The 23073-nt window shown below is 38.3% G+C and overlaps 1 protein-coding gene across 1 annotated transcript in view; it reads right to left on the minus strand.

The window, feature by feature from the left end:
* Nucleotides 1–1191: 1191 nt before the first annotated feature.
* LOC128506258 (macrophage mannose receptor 1-like) overlaps nt 1192–23073 on the minus strand; it is a 35913-nt gene continuing 14031 nt past the window's right edge. Inside the window, exons 2-3 of the mRNA XM_053476618.1 lie at nt 4391–4780; nt 1192–1661 (exon numbers count right to left, since the gene is read on the minus strand). Of these exons, the coding sequence (XP_053332593.1) occupies nt 1297–1661; nt 4391–4780 (755 nt within the window). The 3' untranslated portion in view covers nt 1192–1296. The remainder of the gene's footprint in view (nt 1662–4390; nt 4781–23073) is intronic.

Genomic DNA, 23073 nt, shown 5'->3' on the forward strand with positions numbered 1-23073 from the left:
GGGGTAAAGTGAATGATGTGCTTAACTTTTTTTTTTTTTAGCAGAGCTTTTGTTCCACTGAATAATCCACTATTAACACCTTTCAACGCACACACACACCAAAACACAATGAAAGCAGATAAAACGTCACACCAGCACATCCCTCCCCCAAACAGCGCAGCAATGAACATTTACTTACATATAAATTTAGTTGTTTACATAAATCACTAATCAATAGCTCATGATACATACATTTAAACAATTTCTTTATACAGATGTACCTGTTTTACATGAAAATTTACAGTCTTGTAGCTGAATGATTTACTCCGATAAAGAGCAGTATAAGAACAGTGGTAGCTGGTGCACCTAAAAATAAATGCAGGATTATTTTTTACAGTCTAAATAAAAATGTTTTTATAAATGTGGGCTATTTTTATCTACTTCAAATATTTGTTAATTTAGTTTAAATGAGTTTCAGGGCTCAGGGCGTTGAGCATCGTGATCCTGCTCTTTACTGTTCTTTACTGACTCTGACTATTTTAATAATTTCTTAATAAATTAGTGATTTTTTTTTTTGTTTCGGCTGTGATGAAGATCATGTCATTTCGTCGTCTCCGCAGCAGTGGACGCGCCTATAATTAACTTTTCATATGAATTACATAATCTTAAATTTTTAAATTTATTTCAGGTAATAAATCTACTACAAATTTAAAGAACACAAAATATAAGATGACATAAGACCCTAGCTTTTTTAATTACACATAATAAAATCTAAAGGCTTAATGTGTTAACGTTTACGTTTCTTAAATTCTATCTTAAAAAATATTTAATTTAATTAAAATTATAAATTTGTACTGTAATGTACCTACTGTGATTATGAATTAATTCACAATGTTTTACTTGATTTTATCTGCAACTACGTGCGGCTCTCGATGAGCTGCGGCTCATTAATCCTGGAGAGAATGAACTAAGGCGTGAGACGTCGGTCTATAGTTATATAGCGCCACTCAGCGGTAAAAGCCAGCAAACACACAAACCCAAATGCTGTCGCCATGCGTCGCGACTGTAAAAGTAACATACCGCTTGTCCACCTACTGTAGCAGCAGATGAGAAAAAAAGCTTTTTCCTTAAATTAAATACCATATTTTAAAAATTAGATAAAATGTGCAGTATGTAGTCTAAATGATGAATCTTAATAAAAAGATTATACAGATGTACATGATAAATACAATATAAAAATCATATAAAGAAAAGACAACAATTGTATTTGCAATGCAGGAAAAACATATGAAAAGACATGTTTAAAAAAAACATTGACTAACTGTCATAAGTAGAGCAGATGAAGTTGAGTTGAGAGCTCTCAGGCAGGTCGATCCACTGCTGCTTTCTTCCAGACTGCACTGCTCCACTTCTCATTTCTTGGTTGCAGTCTTTATTCCATTTCCAGTTCAGTGCCCAGTCCTCATAGCAGATCATCGATCCAAAAACCCAGAACCAGATATGCTGAGTGCAGTCATAACGCAGGCCGAGCCACACGTGTTCACTGGAGGCATTTTGAGCCACTTCCTTCACCCAGAGCTGCATCTCCTGAGTACGCACTGAGACCAGGTCATAATAATTCTCCCTGCAGTAATTTAGAGCTTCTCGCCAGGTCAGATTCTGCTTGATCAGGATCAGTTTGTCTGAGGAAAAAAAAAATTATAAATACATTTGTATTGTTTTGTACATTTGTAAACACTTTCATTGATATTTTTTAATGCATATTTAGCAGAGGAACATTAAACCAGCAAGAGAATCTAGATACAATATTCAAAATGTTATTGTCACTTGCACATTTTATCCAGAGATCAATGTGTTATTGTATTTATAAAATAAGCTGAATTTTATACAATTAATGACAAAACAATACTGTATCATTAAATATTACTAATTAGAAAAAGCACATCATTGTATTACAGTTAATTAACTCACTCTCATGGCAGATGAACGGGAGTTTTTTTGTACAGTCCACATCACTCCAATAGAGTTGATCAGATACATTCACTGCAGCACAGTTCAAACCTCCACTGGGTTTGTTAGAGCTCCAGTATCTGAATGAAAAATTACTCTGATCTGCCCATTTCCAGGAGTCTTTAAACAAACCAATCCAAACCATTGAAGATGGGGAACTTATATTAGTGATCTTCTGATTCTCAGTTTGGTTTCTCACACTGACCAGGTCGTCGTAGTAATTTCTGCAGTAGTTCTGAGCATCACACCAGCTTTTCGTCTGATTAATCAATATGTATTCATTGCTGGTTTTGTTCTTTCCTAAAAGACATTGAATTTACGACATGAACAATTATTTTAGATTTTTTTTCTCTAAAATAAAAATAAATTAATTTAATAAATTTTCTTAACAAAATATATTTCTGCCATATTTATTTAAATAAATAAAAAGATATACAAATAAATCAATAAAATCCCCCCCCCCCAAAAAAAAAAAAAACTACAAAGAGTTTTTTTTTTGTGTGTGTGTGTGTGTGTTTGGGGAGGGGGGCTGGGTGGATAAGATTATTCTACCAAATCATGTGACTTTTTTTTTTTTTTTTTTTTAAAGCCACCTCAATTAAAAAAAAAAAAGTAACAACTTGCTGGTCAAACAAAATATTTGACATTGCTGTTTAGTTTAAACAATGTGTACTGATTTCAAAATCTTAAGTTGACTTAAGTCAGCTCAAGTAGTATTGGTTATGGGCTCAATTATATTTCTCTAGGACTAACTTTTCATTTACTAGCCCAACTTTTCATTTATTTAAAAAATGGTAAGTTGTCTTTTATTGTAGCCCATTGATGGTTCAAGTGATGAACAAGTTAGCCTAACAACACCCCAACAATTAAAACACACAAACATTACTTTAAAAAAGAAACAAATAACTTTATTCTTCTAAAACTTATGAAAGTTAAAATCTGTGTAAAACAGGAGAATACAGGTTCTATTTTGCTTAAAGGTCAATAAAATAGCTGGATAACACAAGATGCATATCAGTGCATACCAGATGCTTATTTACATTTACAATTAGGCATTTGGCAGACACAAACACACACACACACACACACACACACACACACACAAAAGAGTCTATGGCAACAAGAGTTATTATTATTTTTTTTTTTCTCAACATGAGACTCTGAGGGGTAGCATGTCTTCCTAAGTCCAATAGTAATAATAACTTGCATGGCTTCATACGTGTATGTCCAGTCCTTTTGGAATGTACAGATCACAGATCTGTCCAAACATCACTCCTAAAGCTGCTGGATAGTTACCCAGGCCCACTGCTACTACAAGTTCAACAGCTTGTTCATGATCCTCCAGTAGCTCCAAAAAAACAACTGTCACCCCTTTGCCTTGATTTTCCACAGCAAAGCTCTGGTTATAAAGACAAAGATGATACAATTCACAAAATATCTAGTTATGATATTAAAAAAATAATATTCATAAGGCTATACACCACAAAAGTAAAATACTGTTTCTGGAATTCTAATTATGGATTAAAGCTACATTTAAAAGAGTTATATATTTTCTAGGGTTTTACTTTGTCATTCTCAGGGGTAACTATTTGTTTTACATAGTTATAGTTTTTTTTTATTGGTTTAAAATAACTGGGTATCTAATCAATTTGTTTTTTTATACAAATAAGTTAACTGATATAACACTCATAGATGAGCATTAGTGACTCTAAAGCCTCACTAACATGGACATTTATATACCTTAACTTATCGAGTACTGAAGCACCACTAATCCTTAACCGTTAAACACTTCTAGGTTTTTCTCAATCTTTTAATAGTTAAACGCTTTTGCTGTTGCAAGGAAAAAGTTAAGGCAAAGTGAAAAAGGATAGATACAATTTAGCTTAATAGCTCCTGTACAGTACATTAGCTAAGCTCACCTTAATAATGTCAGTAAGCCTCAGTATAATGATAAGCTGAAATACACCAGCCTCACATATATAATGTTAAGTGTTTAAAATACCTGTAATTTATTTAAATAAATAAATACTTACCCAGAATAAAGAGTCTACAAAATGGCCATCTTCACCTCTTTATCAGTCTGCTGGGGGTGGGTCACAGGATTGCATCACATGAAAGGTAAAATTTAGGCTTAACTTAATTTTTTGAACTTGAAAAAAATAATAATATTTGTCTTCAAAGTTTTTAAGAACACAATGTTACCTGTTTTCTGCTGTCTAATAGTATCCTTAAAAATACATTGGTTTGCAACAAAAATACACAGCCTAGAACAACCCAGAAGTTTCATTTGTAATCCAGACAAACTTAATGAGTTTTAAGGATGTGGAATACCTTTTGCAAAACATTCATTGTTAATGAAATAGCATTCTTTTTTAATTAAAATTAATCCAGAACATCTTACCATCATAACATACAAAATAAGATGTAGAATTACAGGGGTAATCATGCCAAACGCCACTGGGTACCTCCATTTGAACACAGAACTCGATTCCACCATAGTTGTTTGGTTGACCAGAAGCCCAGTTTCTGTAAGTGTCATCGTCTTTGTAGAAATTTTCACTTGCAAATGACCACCACCATTGTGAAGGTTCCTGCTTATTTAGGCCAATCCAAGATTGAATTGCAGTTTCTTTGATCAGGGTGTCATTAAGCTTATTAATTTCTTCCATATTGTTAATGGTGGCCATGTCCGTGTATTTCTGTCTGCAGTATGCCTGAGCTTCAATCCAGGTTTTATTCTCATTAACAAAGTGATAGCGATGAGGAATATATGCCCCTGTACCACATAGTACTGTCAGAAACATAAAAAAAAACCTCATTATTCTGTCTCGCTATACATTATTCTAATTTTATCCAGTATGTAAGTAAAATGCTTAAACGACCGTCCGTGACCCTAAAAATAAAAGATTATTAATAAAAAAGAAATACAATAGAAAATAAATTTAGCTAAGATATAAATAATATATCAATATTATTATAAAAGACATATATAGTCTTTATATATAGAAGACAAAATATATAATATAAGGAAAATATTTGAAAAATATAGATCTCGCCATTAGGAATGCATGTTTCGAGAAAAGGCATCCTGCGACAGTTGTTGTGGCCATCCTGTACCTGTCACGCAGGTGTGATATCCGGATGTACTGATCCTGTGCAGGTGTTGTTACACGTGGTCTTCCACTGCGAGGATGATCAGCTGTCCTCTCTGTCTCCCCTTAGCGCTGTCTTAGGTGTCTCACAGTGCGGACATGGCAATTTATTGCCCTAGCCACATCAGCAGTCCTCATGCCTCCCTGCAGCATGCCTAATGCACGTTCACGCAGATTTTTTTTTTTGTGTTTGTTTCATTTCATGTCTGTAGTTTTATCAATGAATCTGCTCATATCTGCGCACACGTTTATCAACCTTTTGATCAAAAAGCGTGTACGCGCAACTCACTTTCACTTTGCAAAAGGCTGTGTTTATTGTTTAGTGTATATTAAAAATGCATATACACAATGAAACAATATTGTTTTAGGCTAACTTATTATACATTTTTGTATTATTTGTTGTATTTCGTTTTTTTGCACTCGTGCAGGTGCGTTACAATGATAACAACAATAATAACAATAATAAATTCGGAGCACTACTACTACTACTAATAATAATAATAATAATACTGAATGGAGAAAGTGCAGTTAACAAAGTATCATCATAGAAGGAAAGAAGAAAATGAAGAATAAATACATATCAGTATTTACAGTTTGAGCTTGACATGTTTATGAGCTCCGTCGCTTGCTGTCATTGGGCGCCTAAGAGAGAGAACACATTTTTGGCTTTAGTAGACACACAATACTTCAGACTGAAACACGACTGCCCCATACCGGTAATGAAGGGCATTTTCACAGCTTCGCGGGATCCATTTTCTCGAAACATGCGTTTTTAATGGCCAGATCTGTAGTAGTTATTCAGTTACCAATTTTTCCACTCGGTAACTTTTTAAGTTGACTTCTACAGGCTAATTTACACTGATCAGCAGTCGGCGCCTGCTGTAACCAGCAGATCAAAGCAGCAGTTATCGGCTATGTAGCCTTCTTTTGTTTTGGAGGCCAGGGTTGGTTGGTTGGTTAAAAGCACGTTTGAAGTAGAAGATAACATTAAAAGCACATACAAACTCTACATATATACATACACACCTGCAGTATGAGACGCGCACGCAGACACACACAATCTCTTCGATGCGAGTCGATTTGTTTAAGTCATAATACAATATACATATTTTTGCTGTGTAGTTTTTTTTTTTGTGCAAAAGGATTGCATTTAAATAGAAGTTTTATTGGTGTTCCAAATGGCCAGTCATCTACTGCTCGACTTTCAAGACAATCTACCAGGTCTGTTTCTTCTCCAGAGAAAGCATAATATGAGAAAAGTCTTAAATCTAACTATTAAGTCTGATTTAATTGCTATCATTAATTTTATGTTTTCCTAGGGAAATAAAATTTTGGCAGAAACGTCTGCTCTGTCTTGTTAATTCATCTAATCCCCCCCCCCCACACACACACACACACACAGTAGTTGACAACAGCGCACACAGTTTGATAAATTTACACCTATCATGAATAAAAGGTGAGAAGAGATTCCGCAGAATCTTCTGACAAAATGCTTGCTCTGAAGGACTATACTTAACAAAAATATAGAGACTAAAAATCATATTTATATTAAGATAATAAATTAAATAATACATTTATATTAAGAAAGGACTTTATCTCAAAGCCTGACCGACCAAGTTTCTCATTCACTGCTCAAGTAGTTAAATATGCTTATACTGTAGATATGTAGGTTACATTTTAAAAGTACAATTGCAAGTACATTACAAACTGCATGTAATGTTGTAAAATATGATTAAAACAGTATTAGACACGTATATATGATATGGTAGTATATACAATAAAAAAGCTATTTACACATGTGTGCCTTAATGTAAAGCAAATGCAATTATTAATTTATTGTGTATATTTAACTTCATTCAGCCATTTACGTTATATGAAAAACAATGTGCTTATTAGCCCACTCTTATTTTCTGTTCAAATTTAACGATGCTCGGGCATGTGTGCTAGCCTAAAACAATATTGTTTCCAATGTTGAAGCAAACATGTTTTGTTTTAGTCTATTCGCTTAATAAAATACGACAGCGTGCTCCGAGGTGAACACCCACAAAACCCCCAGTTACAATAATTACTGTAATACCTCTTTTTACCTTTTATTCACGGTAGGTGTGAAGTTATCAAACCAGTTTCTCTGATGGGGGAATTCACAAAATTGAGGTGTTTAAAACGAATTAACAAGACCGAGCAGACGTCTCTGCCTAAAATGTATTTCGCCAGCAAAGCAAAAACATAAATTAAAACATAAACATGAATAGAAATAAAATGTTTAACAGTACCAATTAAAACAGACTTTATAGTGTAATTCATAAATTTACCGAATATATTCAGATTTTGTAAAATATTGAAACCTGTTTCTTCCTAGACCATCACAATAAACTTAAGCTTAGCATGTCTACTGTACTTTACTTGTTTTAATCTGTAAGGTTTAAGTGGAATACATTTTGTGTATAAGCTTAAATATTCCTTTTTATTTTTGGACAGGTGTATTATGTTTGATCTGCATTATTGCGAGAGTCTTTTGATGGTGCTCGATGTCGACACATTTTTACATTTTACATACGTTTTAAATATTTTGGCATATTCACGAATCAGGACATTCGTATAGTTAATATTATCAGATAAATCAGGAAATTAAGTGAATTTTAAGACCATTTAAACCAAGGCATTGCCATGAGGCATTGTTTTGTCCCTATTACAAAAACTATATAGGAAACCTATTAAGAATTTTACAGCACAATTTTGGGCATTATTATGAAAAGCACATATACACACATTCTTTATAAACGATCTATTGTAAAACAAAATAAAATTCATGTTTGCTTCAGCATTGGAAAAAATATTGTTTTAGGCTAACTAATTATACAAAATTCTTCGTTGTACTTGGTCTGGCTTTTAGATAAAGTCCTTCTACAACCATCTGGTGGATATTCAGTAAAGCACAACACATTTGTTTAACCCTCTGAGGTCCGGGGTGATTTTGGGGCCCTTGAGATGTTTGGACATGTTCTGATATTTGTGCTTTTTTCAGCTACTTATAATATATTATTGACCAATCTGTATTTTTCTTTGAACCAGCACAAACTGTTCTACAATAATACGTGACCAAAATGAATGTGTGTTTGCATTTTTTAGGAAAAAGAATATTATGCATGGTTAGTAAGTTTTGTGAAAATAAAAGAAGCTTAAATAAGGCCATGAAACTCATACAGAACATTTGTTCACAAGACTTATTGAGAACTGGACTGGTGAACTAGTGTTTTTGCTTCAAAATGATGTGAAAATGATATTGTTTACTTGCTCACAGAAAACAATATAGTGATTAAAATTTTTTAAGTCACTTTTTAAGTGTAAAGGCTCCATGCGAGAAGGCGTGAACTATCATTACTAATGCAGTGATTCACACCTGAGAAGAAAAAGGCCTGCATACTGATCTGCATAATGAGCCATCAGACAGGTATGTGACTGACAGAGGGAGGAAAGTTTTAAGAAAGAATCTGATGACAAAATAAGGTATATATTTTCAGTGTTAAGGTTATTTGAGAATGTATTTGACACACACAAAAAAACTTAAGATTTACTTGTGAGTTCAGGTAAACAGTTTATTAGGCCTAAACAATTAAAGTTGACTTTTTAGCTGCATTACTGCAGTCACTATAACAGAATATATAGCTGTTATCACAAATTACACATAAATTACATGTTAAAATATAAAAGTGTAAGAACAGTGCCAAAAAAACACTGATGACGCCAATAAGAACCTAAATTACACTTTTAGTTTTCATCGTACAGACAAGACCTATATATTAATCGAATCTGTAAAGTGTCTACTTTTATTTGTATGCACACATGTTAAAAATTAAACTTTGTGCATTAATAAAATATAGAAAACAAACCGGGTGCGCTGTCTGTCGCTTTGGTCTGCGTGAACTGCAGGGAGAAACACGTCATTAAAATGAACTGAAACTTAGCAAATACTCCACAGAGAGACACAAAATACATATCTATAGAAAGCTTGAATTGTCTACATTTACATTTACCAATACAACTCAAAAACAAATAATCAGTTTTATGCTTTTTTTCATTACAACTAACGTGATCCAGCCTCCCTGTGCGCGCGCTGTTGATGAGCCATTTGCTTGAGCTTTAGTATGGCCACCAATTTCGAATATTCTAATAATATGTTAGATTAAACAATCTTTCACCGTTCTAATACCAAGGCATCACCAAGTTGTTGCCATTTATGACCAGGTGTACCTTGCATGTGTTAAGGACATAATGGGGCATCCTGGTGGGGCATTCAGAAAAAAAAAACATGCTAATCTTGGTTCCTTATGTTCAATTGATAATGTTGTCTATGGATTAGATTATTTGGCTTTGGAGGAGAGCTGAACACAAAAGAATCAACTTTAGTGTTTTCTGGATTTTTTTTTTGCTTGCAGTGCTTCCTATATCACTCTATATAAAGGGATACACTAAAAGACCAGTTAAGATTCTAGGATTGAAAAATATATGTATAACAAAACAGACAGATCAAAAGAATGACTTTAAGTTGTTTTGCTCACTTTGAAGTGAAAGTTGAAATAAATTAAAACATAAACTTTAATAGCAAAACAATACAGATACAATACAAAAATGATATTTTTTTCTTTTCCTTTAAAACTAAGTTTAAGGTCTTTTGTAGCCAGTAAACCTAGATATCTTATTTTAACTCTTTTTGGTGTTTTGCTTTTTGTTTACTGGTCTGAATTAAAACCTCTGACCCACAAATTAAAACAAAATTACAATAAAGGCAATCTAAAATTAGAAATAACCAACTAACTGTTATAGTACAAACACTCAAGAACAACTGCAATATTTGAAAAGTTCTATGAGTAAAAGAGTCTCTATGTGTACTGCAAACTCTTGTAGTGCAAATGTTCAATAGTGAAAAATGTCAAACAGTGTAATAATCAGAATGAGGTAGTTTTGTGAGAAACACCACTAGGAATGGATAAATTCCACCTGTAATAATGGACAAGGTGCCAACCACTTAATGAATCGCAGGATTATCTTCTAATAGTCTTTTTCAACATTTTCTAACTAGGTAGCTAGCCATCTCAGGATCACATCTTAACTTAGGCTCAGGAAAAACCCTGACCTGTTAATACACTGTGTCACACCATTACAAACAATAAATATGACTATTATATTGAACATATCTTTTATATGTAAACTTGAACTAATCAAAAAACTTTTTAATTTTCTTAATCTGAGCATGTCACTTAACGCACATAAAATCAGTTACATAAATGATTAGTTGCTGATTTGCAGTTTTGAGCCCTTCAGAAATACAATCCACAAAGTTACAACAACATGTGAATACTGGATGCAGATAAACTCACATAAAACATTAACAAATCATTTAAAAGATTTGCTTGTCATATTTTGAGACAAGTCTGGGGAATTTCAACACACTTTATACCAACCACATCAACACTCACAGGGTTTACAATCACATGTCATCCACTTCAATAATCATGAAGTATCATGCTTGGATGACCCAAATAAGATTTTTACAAATGTTAAGACATTATCCAATGCATTATTTATGCATTTTAAACTAAGATGACCAAATCAGTGTTGACACTTAAAAAAAATGCATTTCTGCATCTGTGTTACATACTGGTGACATCATCGCAGTGCGTATCTCACAACAAGCATCAAAAGGCAGTCAAAAGGGAGAGCGGAAATTTGAGAACCGGTAGATCAAAGGGCGGGGTGTTAAAAACAAAACCGTAGACGAGAAGCCGAAAACCAGAAGAGGAAGCGCAAGGTCAAAACCGGGAGATCAAAGAGCAAGGCAAACAAATCCGAGACGAGAAACCGAAAGCGAAAATGAGAACCAAAACAAGATTGGCAACGTGAAATCAGAAGAGAAAACAAACGTGAGAAAATCAAGGCATGAAACACACAATAACCCAGCGGTTAGAGCCACGCACAGCATGTGCTAAAATGCTGGATTAATCACAGGGAAATGAGCAACCGGTAAGCAGACGGGGCGGAAACGGGAGCGTAGGAAATGGACATGAGGCGAGGAGGCGTAGCTGGGATACATGAAACGTAGGGTTGACTTGTCGCATTGTAGAGGGGAGCCAGACCTTGACGGCGCATGGATTGACAATCTTGGTGATGGTAAAGGGCCCAATGTATCGGGGAGGGAGTTTACGAGAGGCGGCCTTTAGGTGGATATCTCGGGTGGAGAGCATGACTATCTGCCCCACTCTGTACTTAGGGGCCTGAGAGCACCTGCAGTCTGCTTGTTCTTTGTACTTATTACCGACTCGCAATAAGGTCTTCCTTGCTTGCAGCCATGTCTTTTTGCAGCGTCGGATGAAGGCTTGGGCGGACGGAACTTTTACCTCCTCTTCCTAAGATGAAAACAGGTGTGGCTGAAACCCTAAAATGGAAATGCCAATTAGCCTAACCTGCATATCTTTGGACTGTGGGAGGAAACCGAAGTACCCAGAGGGGAGAACGTCTCGGGTTACTTTGCTGTAACCCTGTTCCCTAAAAAGGCGGGAACGAAGTGCTGCGTGAAAACGCTATGGGAACATTTTTTCGTGTTGCCGGTTGTGAAGCATGTGTGTATCAAATACGCCAAATTTTGGCTTATATAACCTCGGTCAGGTGACATCGTCTGATGAGACACACCTGCAGGTTATAAATAGGAGTAAACCGGAAACATTCCTCATATTGATTTTGTCTGAAAGGACGTCCGGTCACGTGAGCAGTGCGGCATTGGAACGCAGCATCTTGTTCCTGCCTTTTCAGGGAACAGGGTTACAGCAAAGTAACCCGAGACGTTTTCTTTCAAAGGCTACACTCGATGCTGCGTGGGAGCGAGAATACCAACGCCGCCACACTGCAAGTGTCTGGACCCCCGGGTTGTGTAGCGTGTGCACACAAAGACCGAGGAGGTCTCAGAACTATCTCTGGGAAGCTGACTCGAGGACCCGTGACCCCGGAGTAGCAGGCACATCCAGGCTATAAAATCTAACAAATGTGTGCGGAGAGGACCAACCTGCCGCGTCGCACACTTGCTGCAGGGGAACACCTCTTGCCAGAGCGATAGATATGGCAATCCCCCTGGTCGAATGAGCCCTAATTCCTAAAGGCCAAGTGAGCCCACGCACCTCATAGGAGAGGGCAATAGCATCCCTCACCCAGTGTGACAGAGTCTGTGTAGTGGCGGCTGCCCCCTGGTTGCGGCCCCCATAGGATATAAAGAGCTCTGTTTTATGCCACTGGCCGGTGCGGTGGACGTAAATCTGAAGAGCACGTACTGGACACAGTAAGAGAAGTCTCTTCTGCTCCGGAGCTGTAAAAGGCGGAGGACAGAAGGCCTCAAGAACAACAGGGTGCATGTTTGAGAATGGAACTTTCGGAAGATAGTTTTGGTGAGGATGCAGAACAGCCCTGACTAGCCCAGGGGCAAGGTCTAGGCAGGATGGGGAGACTGACAAGGCGTGCAGATCTCCAACTCTTTTCAGAGAGGTAATGGCCATCAGAAAAACTATCTTAAGGGTCAGAAACCTGACAGGCGCTGACTCTAGAGGTTCGAAAGGGGTGTCAATTAGACCTTCGAGCATGACAGATAAACCCCATGACGGGACAGTGGCTCTAGTGGGTGGCCTCAACCGTTTAGCTCCACGAATGAAACAGGCAACTAAAGGGTGCTTTCCCATTGTTACCCCATCAGTAGGAACGTGGCAGGCTGAAATAGTGGCTACGTACATCCTGAGAGTACTAGGGCACAAGCCCGAGGACAACTTTTCCTGCAGGAACTCCAGTACTAAAGCCATTCGGAAACGTACATTCACATCAACTACCAAACAGAGTTTTATCAGTAATCTCCCAGAGTTCCCAACTTCGATTAGATCACCGTCTGACCCCACAGAACTCGATCAGGCGACTGAATATTTAGAGTCGACGTTTCGCAATACCTTAGATAATGTAGCTCCAGTCAAAAGAAAAATTATTAGAGATAAAAAACTTGCTCCCTGGTATAACGATCACACGCGCACTTTAAAACAGACCGCTCGGAAATTAGAACGTAAATGGCGTCAAACTAAATTACTAGTATTTCAAATAGCATGGAAGGAGAGCATCCTGAACTATAGAAAAGCTCTTAGTGTAGCTAGATCAACATATCTTTCCACTCTTATAGAAAATAACAAAAATAATCCTAGATTCTTATTTAATGCTGTAGCCAAATTAACCAGAAATAAGACCACTGCAGAAATCTCCACAACAACATCATGCAATAGTGAGGACTTCATGAACTTTTTTAATAATAAAATTGTAAATATTAGGCATAAAATTGAGGTTTTGAAACCGAACAATGTAATTGATGCAGATGTTAATCTAGCCATGTCAGATCAGAACCTAGAATACTTTACTCCCCTTGAAGAGAATGAACTAATTTTTCTCATCTCTTCTTCAAATTCATCAACCTGTATATTAGATCCTGTACCGACACATTTTCTTAAACAGATAGTACCAGCAATAATAGAACCCCTGTTGAGAATAATTAATTCTTCACTCAGCATTGGATATGTTCCAAAATCTTTTAAATTAGCAGTTATCAAACCAATAATTAAGAAACCTGACCTCGACCCCTGTCAGCTGTCCAGTTACAGACCAATATCAAACCTTCCCTTTATCTCTAAGATCCTGGAAAAGATAGTAGCGGAGCAGCTATGCTCATATATACATAGAAATGGCATACATGAACTGTATCAGTCAGGATTTAGGCCTCATCACAGTACAGAGACAGCGCTCGTTAAAGTAGTAAATGACATTCTATTGGCCTCTGATCAGGGTTGTGTAACTATGCTTGTATTACTTGACCTCAGTGCAGCTTTTGACACCGTTGATCACGCTATTCTTCTTCACAGATTAGAAAATGTAGTGGGAATTAAGGGTACAGCCCTCTCCTGGCTCAGATCCTATCTGACCCATCGTTATCAGTATGTAGACTTAAATGGTGATTATTCTGCATGTTCTCTGGTGGAGTTTGGCGTTCCGCAGGGTTCAGTTTTAGGTCCACTGCTTTTTTCCCTTTACATGCTTCCTCTGGGCAACATAATCCGTAAGCATGGTATTAGTTTTCATTGTTATGCTGACGATACACAGTTATATGTCTCAGCAAAACCTGATGAGAAAAAACAGCTTACTTTAATTGAGCAATGTGTGCAGGACATAAGAAATTGGATGCTAATTAACTTCCTTCTGCTAAATCCGGATAAGACAGAAGTTCTAGTCATAGGACCGCATACAGCTAGGAGTAAAATTTTAGATCACACCGTAACTTTAGATGGCCTTTCTGTTCCATCAAATGCAACAGTGAAAGACCTTGGTGTGATTATTGATTCCAGCCTTTCATTTGAAGCACATGTAGATAATATTACCAGGATAGCATTCTTTCATCTCAGAAATATTGCCAGAATAAGAAATTTTTTGTCGCTAAACGACGCAGAAAAACTAGTTCATGCTTTTATCACCTCTAGGTTGGACTATTGTAATGCCTTACTGTCTGGTTGTTCAGCTAGATGCATAAATAAGCTTCAGCTAGTCCAAAATGCAGCAGCGAGAGTCCTCACCAGAACCAGAAGATATGAGCACATCACCCCTATCTTATCTTCACTCCATTGGCTCCCTGTGAAATTTCGCATTGATTACTCTTGACATATAAAGCATTAAATGGTCTCGCGCCACAGTACCTGAGCGAACTGCTAGTGTCTTACGATCCGCCACGCCTACTTCGATCAAAGGATGCAGGCTGCTTGTCAGTACCGCGTATTATGAAAAATACAGCTGGGGGCAGAGCTTTTTCTTACAAAGCCCCAAAGTTATGGAATAGTCTTCCAAATAGTGTTCGGGACTCAGACACAGTCTCAGTGTTTAAGTCCAGGCTAAAAACCTATTTATTTAGCCAAGCGTTTTTATAAATAGATTTGCCATAGGTAAAGGAGCAGATCTGGGGGACTCATGGACATAGAGTATTATGGTGAACTGGTATGTTTGGATGCTGTCTTCCTCACTCTCATTGATCACTCAGGTTTGCTGACGGTGAGGTGATTGTTTGCTTTACATGTCAGGAAGCCCTCATGTTTGTGTTTCCTTCTGGCTCTCTCTTTTAGTTATGCTGTCATAGTTAGTCCTGCCGGAGTCTCTGCTTGCACTCTACAGTTAATATACATTCACATTATACATTGTGTGACTGTGACCATACCTAACTGCCATCTCTCCTCTTCTTCTCTTCCCCCCCCTCTTTCTTTTTCCTCTCTCCTCCTGTCCCCCCCTTTCACTCTTTCTCTCTCTCTCTGTCGAGCTACACATGTCGTTCCTGAGCTGCCAGTGATCCAGACTCCCTCTGCCCTCCGGACCTGTCTGACCCATCCTGGTGCCCCGCTTCTGGCTGAAGATCTCGTCACATGGATGGGTGTGTCTCTCTGGGATGCGTCTGGTGTCTGGGAATGATTCTCTCTACCTAGAAAATGGTTCTGGCCTTGACTGGTGTTGGCAACTGTTTCTCTGGTGACTTGACAGTTCGATAGTTCATGACTGGAACTTCTTACAAGTCTACCTGGGTCTTCAATAACTACCTGGACTCCATATTAACATCAATTAACATCAGCTATTATAGCTGAACTGCCTCCCACCCTACACACTGTATAAATGCAGATCATTTACTGCTTTCTGTTTCACCCAAAAGAGGATGGGTTCCCTGTTGAGTCTGGTTCCTCTCAAGGTTTCTTCCTATTACCATCTCAGGGAGTTTTTCCTTGCCACTGTCGCCCTCGGCTTGCTCACCAGGGACAAACTGACCATTTTGATTCATACAAATTCACATTTTATACAAACTTAAATAATTCTTTTGACTATGTAAAGCTGCTTTGCGGCAATGAAAATTGCTAAAAGCGCTATACAAATAAAATTGAATTGAATTGAATTGAATTGAATTCGGCAGTGAACTGGGTCCACCTGCTCCATCATGCAACAACTTCCAAATACATTCCATTTGAGGGCGTAGGCTTTCCTAGTGGAGGGAGCCCTAGCATTTAAAATAGTGTCAATAACGCTGGCTGAAAGGCCAGCTTGACTTAGTTGGTCCTGTTCAGGGGCCAAACATGAAGGTTCCAAAGCTCGGGCCGGGGATGAAATATTGTTCCCTGCACCTGAGACAGAAGATCCCTCCTCACTGGAATCACCCATGGTCATATTCATTAATAAGTCTAAATCTTCTAAATTTCAGCACGATCCTCTGTCAACCCAACTTGTTAAAGCTTGTACATCCTCACTTTCCTCTTTAATAATGCAAATCATTCACTTCTCCCTATCCTCCGGCATTGTCCCATCATCCCACAAAACAGCTACAATTACTACGATCATTAAAAAAAATAGGCGTAAACCCTAATAATCTCAACAGTTTCGTCTGATTTCAAATCTTCCTTACATTTCTAAAATTTTGGAAAAAGTAGTTGCAATACAGGTTAAATCTCACCTAAGTGACAATAACCTCTTTGAATTATTTCAGTCTGGAGTCTGTACTGAACATAGTATGGAAACTTCTCTGGTTAATGTTACCAATTAACTTTAAATGGCGGCTGATGCTAGACTATTAACCATTCTTGTCTTGCTAAATTTAAATGCAGCCCACGCTTTTGCACTTCATTCTATTAGACCATTTAGCTATAATTGGCATCACTGACATCCCTCTTACCTGGTTCACCTTATACCTCTCTGACTATACCCAGTTTCTGCAATGAAAAAAATTCTATTCTCAGCCTCTCCCAGTCAGCTGTGGGTGTTCCCCGAGGCTCTGTCATTGGCCCCTTTCTGTTCTTCATTTACCTCTTCCCTCTTGGACACATCTTTAAAAAAATAAGTATACATTTCCATTGTTATGCAGATCATGCACAACTTTATATCTTTACAAAGTCTGACTCAGCTCTTCCACGTCTCACCAACTACTTAAATGAAATAAACATGTGTTTTTTCTGCTATTTTCTCAAACTTAACAGCAATAAGGTAAAGGTCATCCTCATGGGGCCGAAATTCACCTTATCCAAGTCCAACATGTTTCTCACTCTGCATTGGTTACTTAGTTCCTGCCTCTTCTCAGGATGGCACTAAATCCTTCGAGGACCATATAAACAATATCTGCCAATCATGTTACCTCCAGCTACGTAACATTTCTCGTCTTCAACTGCTTCTCATCCCACACTCCTTTGGCACTCTAATTCATGCACTGGTCACCTCCATTATTGATTGGTGTAATTCACTTTTAACTGGCATACCACACAAACACCTACATAAACTGAAACTTATCCAGAACTGCCCATATCATAACCCAATCACTATTAATACATCACATTACCCCCACCCTTCAACAACAACACTGGCTCCTCATCAAATACAGTGTAGAGTTTGAAATTTTCCTTCTCACTTTAAAAGCACTTAATAATTTCACTCTCCCTTACATACTGTATTAGAGTTTATTAAATTCTACACTCCTCTAACACTCTCTGCTCTTCTTTATCAAGTCTCCTTTTTACACTCCCTGCCCGCTACTCTGGAAATCTCACCCTGAAACATCCCTAACACAGATTCTCCGAACAAATTCAAAACTCAATTTAAGACCAATTTATTCAGAAATGTTGTTTTTACTCAAGTACCAGTACTGTTACTTCAGTGAAATTTTACTGAAGTACAAGTAAAGTTACCATTATAAAAATCTACTCAGGTAAAAAAAAAAAAAGTAGCTTATTAAAAATTTACTCAGAGTAAAAGCTACCTAGTTAGTCTTTTTTTAACAGCAGGGATGGGATGGGTCATTCAAGTGTAGTTCAAAAAAGACAAGTAGATATAAATCTCAGCCTAAAAAATAAATACATAAATATAATTAATACAAAATAAAAAGAACAAATTAAAAAAATTCATCCGCACTTTACCTTTCAAAAAAGGAAAAATGAAAAGTGTTTCTGTTTATGCACGAAGGCGCTGTGTGTGTGTGTGTGTGTGTGTGTCTGTGTTTGGGTGTGAAGCTAAAATAAGAGGAGAGGAGGAATGAACCCCTCCCCTCTTTGTCTTTTCGTCTTACACAGTAACTCTTCCTCATCTTTTCTTTGAGTTTCACACACACACATTAATGAAAAGACTGTTTTATTGGAAAAAAATAGCAAGGAACATCGCTAACTACTCTCGCATGAGCACACGCTAATGGAATCACTGCTGTAAAGCAAAAATAAAACAAATTAACCTGCACTTTACCTGCAGGATAATATCAGGGTAGCTGTCTGCAAGCTGAAACCCATAAGAAGTTGGGTAACGTTGCCCATAATACGTGGCTTTGAAGACACACAGTCCTTTTTTTGGAGTTGCCTGCTCATAAGCCAGACCTCATCCCAGTAGACCAACCAAAACTCTAATTATGGTGGTTGCTGCTAAGGAAATTGTAAATGCTTTAGTTACTTTTTCTTGCCAATTATAAATTGGCACAAAGGCACATAGTCCTCTCCAAAGACTATCCTGGTCATATTTGGTGGTCCAGGACATCCCACTAAAAATTCATGGTCTGTTCCACTGATGCCAAGGCAGTCAGACAAAGCCTGGAGGGTTTGGCATGGTGGTTGTTGTAAAGCTGCACTTGAGCATGGGCATGCAAACAAGCACAAGGCCATAACAGCTCATGAGCACATTGCAATGGCTTGAAAGTCCCTTAGTTGGATTTTGTGAAAAGTTTGGTGCCAGTGCCAGCACAAACTCCTCAATGCCATGCGGTATTGTCAGCATCCCTCAGACCTGGTAGTGTCACAAGCACAATGTCCCCAATGATAGGTTACATCGGTAAAGCCTGGCATGGGTGCCTGTATGATGTTTTCAAAGCTGGGGTGCACTGCAGCCATGATGTTCCTAAAGTCTGGCAATAATGCCAGCTTGGCACTTTCATACCTGTAGCATGTGGAAGGGAACATGTTCTTGAGGCATTCCATGATGAAAGAAGAAACATTTTAAACCTAGCAAAGAGCACTGCTGGGCTAGGATAAAATGGTGCAGTGTTTGACAAACATTTGGGCAGTGCAGGGCATACTATACTCAGCAAAAAAAGAAACGTCCCTTTTTCAAGACTGTGTATTTCAACAATAATGTAAAAATCCAAATAACTTTACAGATCTTCATTGTAAAGGGTTTAAACAATGTTTTTCATGCATGTTCAATTAACCATAATCAGTTAATTAACATGCACCTGTGGAATGGTCGTTAAGACCTTAACAGCTTACAGAAAGTAGGCATTTAAGGTCACAGTTCTAAAAACACAGGACACTAAAGAGACTTGTCCACCGACTGTAAAAAACACCTAAAGAAAAATGCCCAGGGTCCCTGCTCATCTGCGTGAACGTGCATTAGGCATGCTGCAGGGAGGCATGAGGACTGCTGATGTGGCTAGGGCAATATATTGCCATGTGCGCACTGTGAGACGCCTAAGATAGCGCTACAGAGAGACAGGAAGGACAGCTGATCATCCTCGCAGTCGAAGACCACATGTAGCAACACCTGCACAGGATCAGGACATCCAAATATCACACTTGCGTGACAGGTACAGGATGGCCACAACAACTGCCCGAGTCACACCAGGAACACACAATCCCTCCATCAGTGCTCGGAGTGTCTGCAATAGGCAGTCCATGAGGAGGAGATGCACTGCAGTACTTCAAGCAGCTGGTGGCCACACCAGATACTGACTGGTACATTTAATTTTGAGTCTTCCTTCATTCAGGGACACATTGTGAAAATTTTTTAGTTTATGTCTTATGGTGTTGACTCTTTTAGTGTTCATACAAATATTTACACATTAAGTTTACTGAAAGTAAAAACAGTTGAAAGTCAGAGGACGTTTCTTTTTTCTTTGCTGAGTATATATTTTGGGCACAACAGAGCTTACATCTGGCTAACAGAAATCATGTCTAAATTAAAAAGAGACTTGTATCAGGCCTAAAATGTCTAATAGAAATAAGATCATAACTAATATGGCTAACAGGGCAGAGGTAACACAACTTGATTCATAAAAAAAACAGGGATTTAACTGTGGTTGAAACTTGGAAGCCAACTAGAGTTGAACCAGTTGAATGGTGAGCATAGCCCCTTGTTCCTGTAGCTCTAGGAGTGCTGTGGCTCCTGTAGTGTTGGTAAAAAAAAGCTGAACATATTTTCAGTTGTACAGCAAGCTGTGGTGTTTGTTCCTGGATGTGCAGATGTCATCGTTCTGTCTGTTATTTACTGTGTGCCAAGAGCTTATGGCATAGTGTAAGCCAAGAGCCCATTCAGGTGAACTGCATTGTTTGCTTTCTGCCCAGGCTCATCTCAAAGTGCCGTGCAAGATCACGCATCTTTAGCATGTTTCACATTGTTGGTGGCTTACCAGATCATGAGCAGCTGCCTACAAACTGAAAGCTGTCCTGAATTACCTTCACCCGCAATAATATTATTTAGGTGACCCATATGCTACACTGAAAGTTTAGTCTTGATAGCAAACAGTAAGAGCAGATGTAGAATTTATTATCAAAAAATATAACTTCAATAACAAAATCCAGAACGTATAAATCAACCATAACTGAACTTTGAAAAATATACATAATAAACCAAAACAGTTAAACAAACAGATGAAAGACAAATATGAGTGAAAACCCAGATTAAATAAAACATTAAATTAAGAGAATATCAAATCTTTGTGAACAAACTGAAAAGCAGGATATTATGACAGACATAAATATGAAAATAAAAGTCCTGTAACACTGCTTAACATAAATAGCCCCACTGGTACAGAGTACTGTCCAGGGGATATCCTTGACAACATGATGATGAGGATTAAATAACACTAGAACAATTAATCTACCAATACAGAATTGAATAATCACAGTGACATAGTAATATATTTGAATATAAATGGGCAACAAAAAGAACTGAAACATTGTTATACACTTAATACGGTTTAATTCAGCATGTACACTGTTGCTTTTACAGTGGAACCTTGGATTACGAGCACAATTTGTTCCGGAAGCTGGTTCATATTCCAAAACACTCGTAAACAAAATCTAAGTCTTCCATAAGAAAGAATGGGAACTCAAATTGTACATTCCACAGGCCAAAAAAATAAATACATAAAAACAATTAACACAAAATATAAAGTAAAAAAAAAAACCTGACAAATAAGTGTTTCTATTTGTGTGCGCAGGCACTGTGTAAATCTAAAATAAGCTCCCCTTTTCCCCTTCTCGTCTTACACAGTTACCCTTTCTCCACTTTATTCACACACATGCGCACACAATGAAAACACTGCTTTATCTGAAAAATAAACAAGAAATCTCTCTAATGAAACTCGATTGAGCGACACACTAACGGAATCACTACTGTAATGTATAAATAAAACAAATTAATCTGCACTTTACCTTTAAAAAAAATTGCGACAGGGCAGTGTTTGTGTAGAGCAGAGAAAGAGTGTGTGTGTCTGTGTCATGCACACTCAATACTGTAATAATGTAACTTCATTGACTCTTCTTATTCCAAAAAATTTGGGGTAAAATTTGAGGCGTCATACCAGCCCGTTCGGATTACATCTGTCGACGGTCGGCCCCTATTCACCAGTCCCATCACCACCCAAACTCAACCCATCACTTTCATCATCGACCAACATCAAGAACAGATCAGTTTTCACGTCACCATCATCTTTTCTCCTCCCATCATCCTTGGACATCCGTGGCTTCTTTAACATGACCCCCTCATCTCCTGGACACAAAACCGGATTTTACAGTGGGGCGTAACCTGCACCAAACTATGCCTAAGGGCGTCGGCTGGGACGTGCTCTAGGGAGTCCGAGGCCCCCGACGTTGACACCAACGCCATCCCAGAGACATATTGAGACCTGGCAGAGGTATTCTGCAAATGACGAGCCACCCACCTTTCTCCACAACGCCCATATGACCGCGCCATAGATCTCCAACCCGGCACGGTACCACCCCGCGGCCACCTCTACTCATTGACATCTACAGAGACGCAGGCGATGGAGGAGTACGTAACCAACGCCCTCTGCCAAGGTACCATCAGGCCCTCCTCACCTGCTGCCGCGGGGTTCTTCTTCGTAAAGATGAGGGGCGGCGAACTTCGCCCATGTGTCGACTATTGGGGGCTAAATAACATCACGTGGAAGACGGCTTTCATCACCCCCACTGGACATTATAAAAGCATTGTGATCCCATTTGGACTATGCAATGCCCCCGCCGCATTTCATCACCTCATCAATGATGTTCTCCGAGACATGCTAGGACGGTGGGCATTTGCATATCTAGATGATATCCTTATCTACTCCCATACCACTAAGGAACACACCCAGCATGTGTGGCCATTGACCCGCAGGAGCTAGAGGTTGTGCATCATTGGCATCGCTTTATCCGGGACTACAGTACAGTTGCTGCGCCCCTAACCGCCCTGACCCGTCCCTCATCTCTCCCTTTCCACCGCAACCCTTCTGCCATCTCCAACTTCAGAAGACTCTGCCACCGTTTCACCACCGCTTCTATTCTTCTTCATCCTGACGTCAGGAAACCATTCGTTGTGGAGGTGGATGCTTTAGATGTGGGCACTGAAGCTGTTCTCTCTCAACGAGGTCCAGATCAAAAACTAAACCCATGTAGTTTCTTCTCCAAAAAATTTGACCCCACTCCTCAGCGATACAAGGTAGGGGACCGCGAGCTGCTGGCCATAAAGTGGGCTTTGGAGGAATGGCGTCACTGGCTCCAGGGCGCCAGAGAGCCCTTCATCATCTGGACGGACCATCAAAACCTTATCTCCATCAGGAACCTGAAGCAGCTGAATCCCCGACAGGCGGAAAATTATA

Source organism: Clarias gariepinus, chromosome 18 (assembly GCF_024256425.1).
Source record: "Clarias gariepinus isolate MV-2021 ecotype Netherlands chromosome 18, CGAR_prim_01v2, whole genome shotgun sequence".
NCBI lineage: Eukaryota > Metazoa > Chordata > Actinopteri > Siluriformes > Clariidae > Clarias > Clarias gariepinus.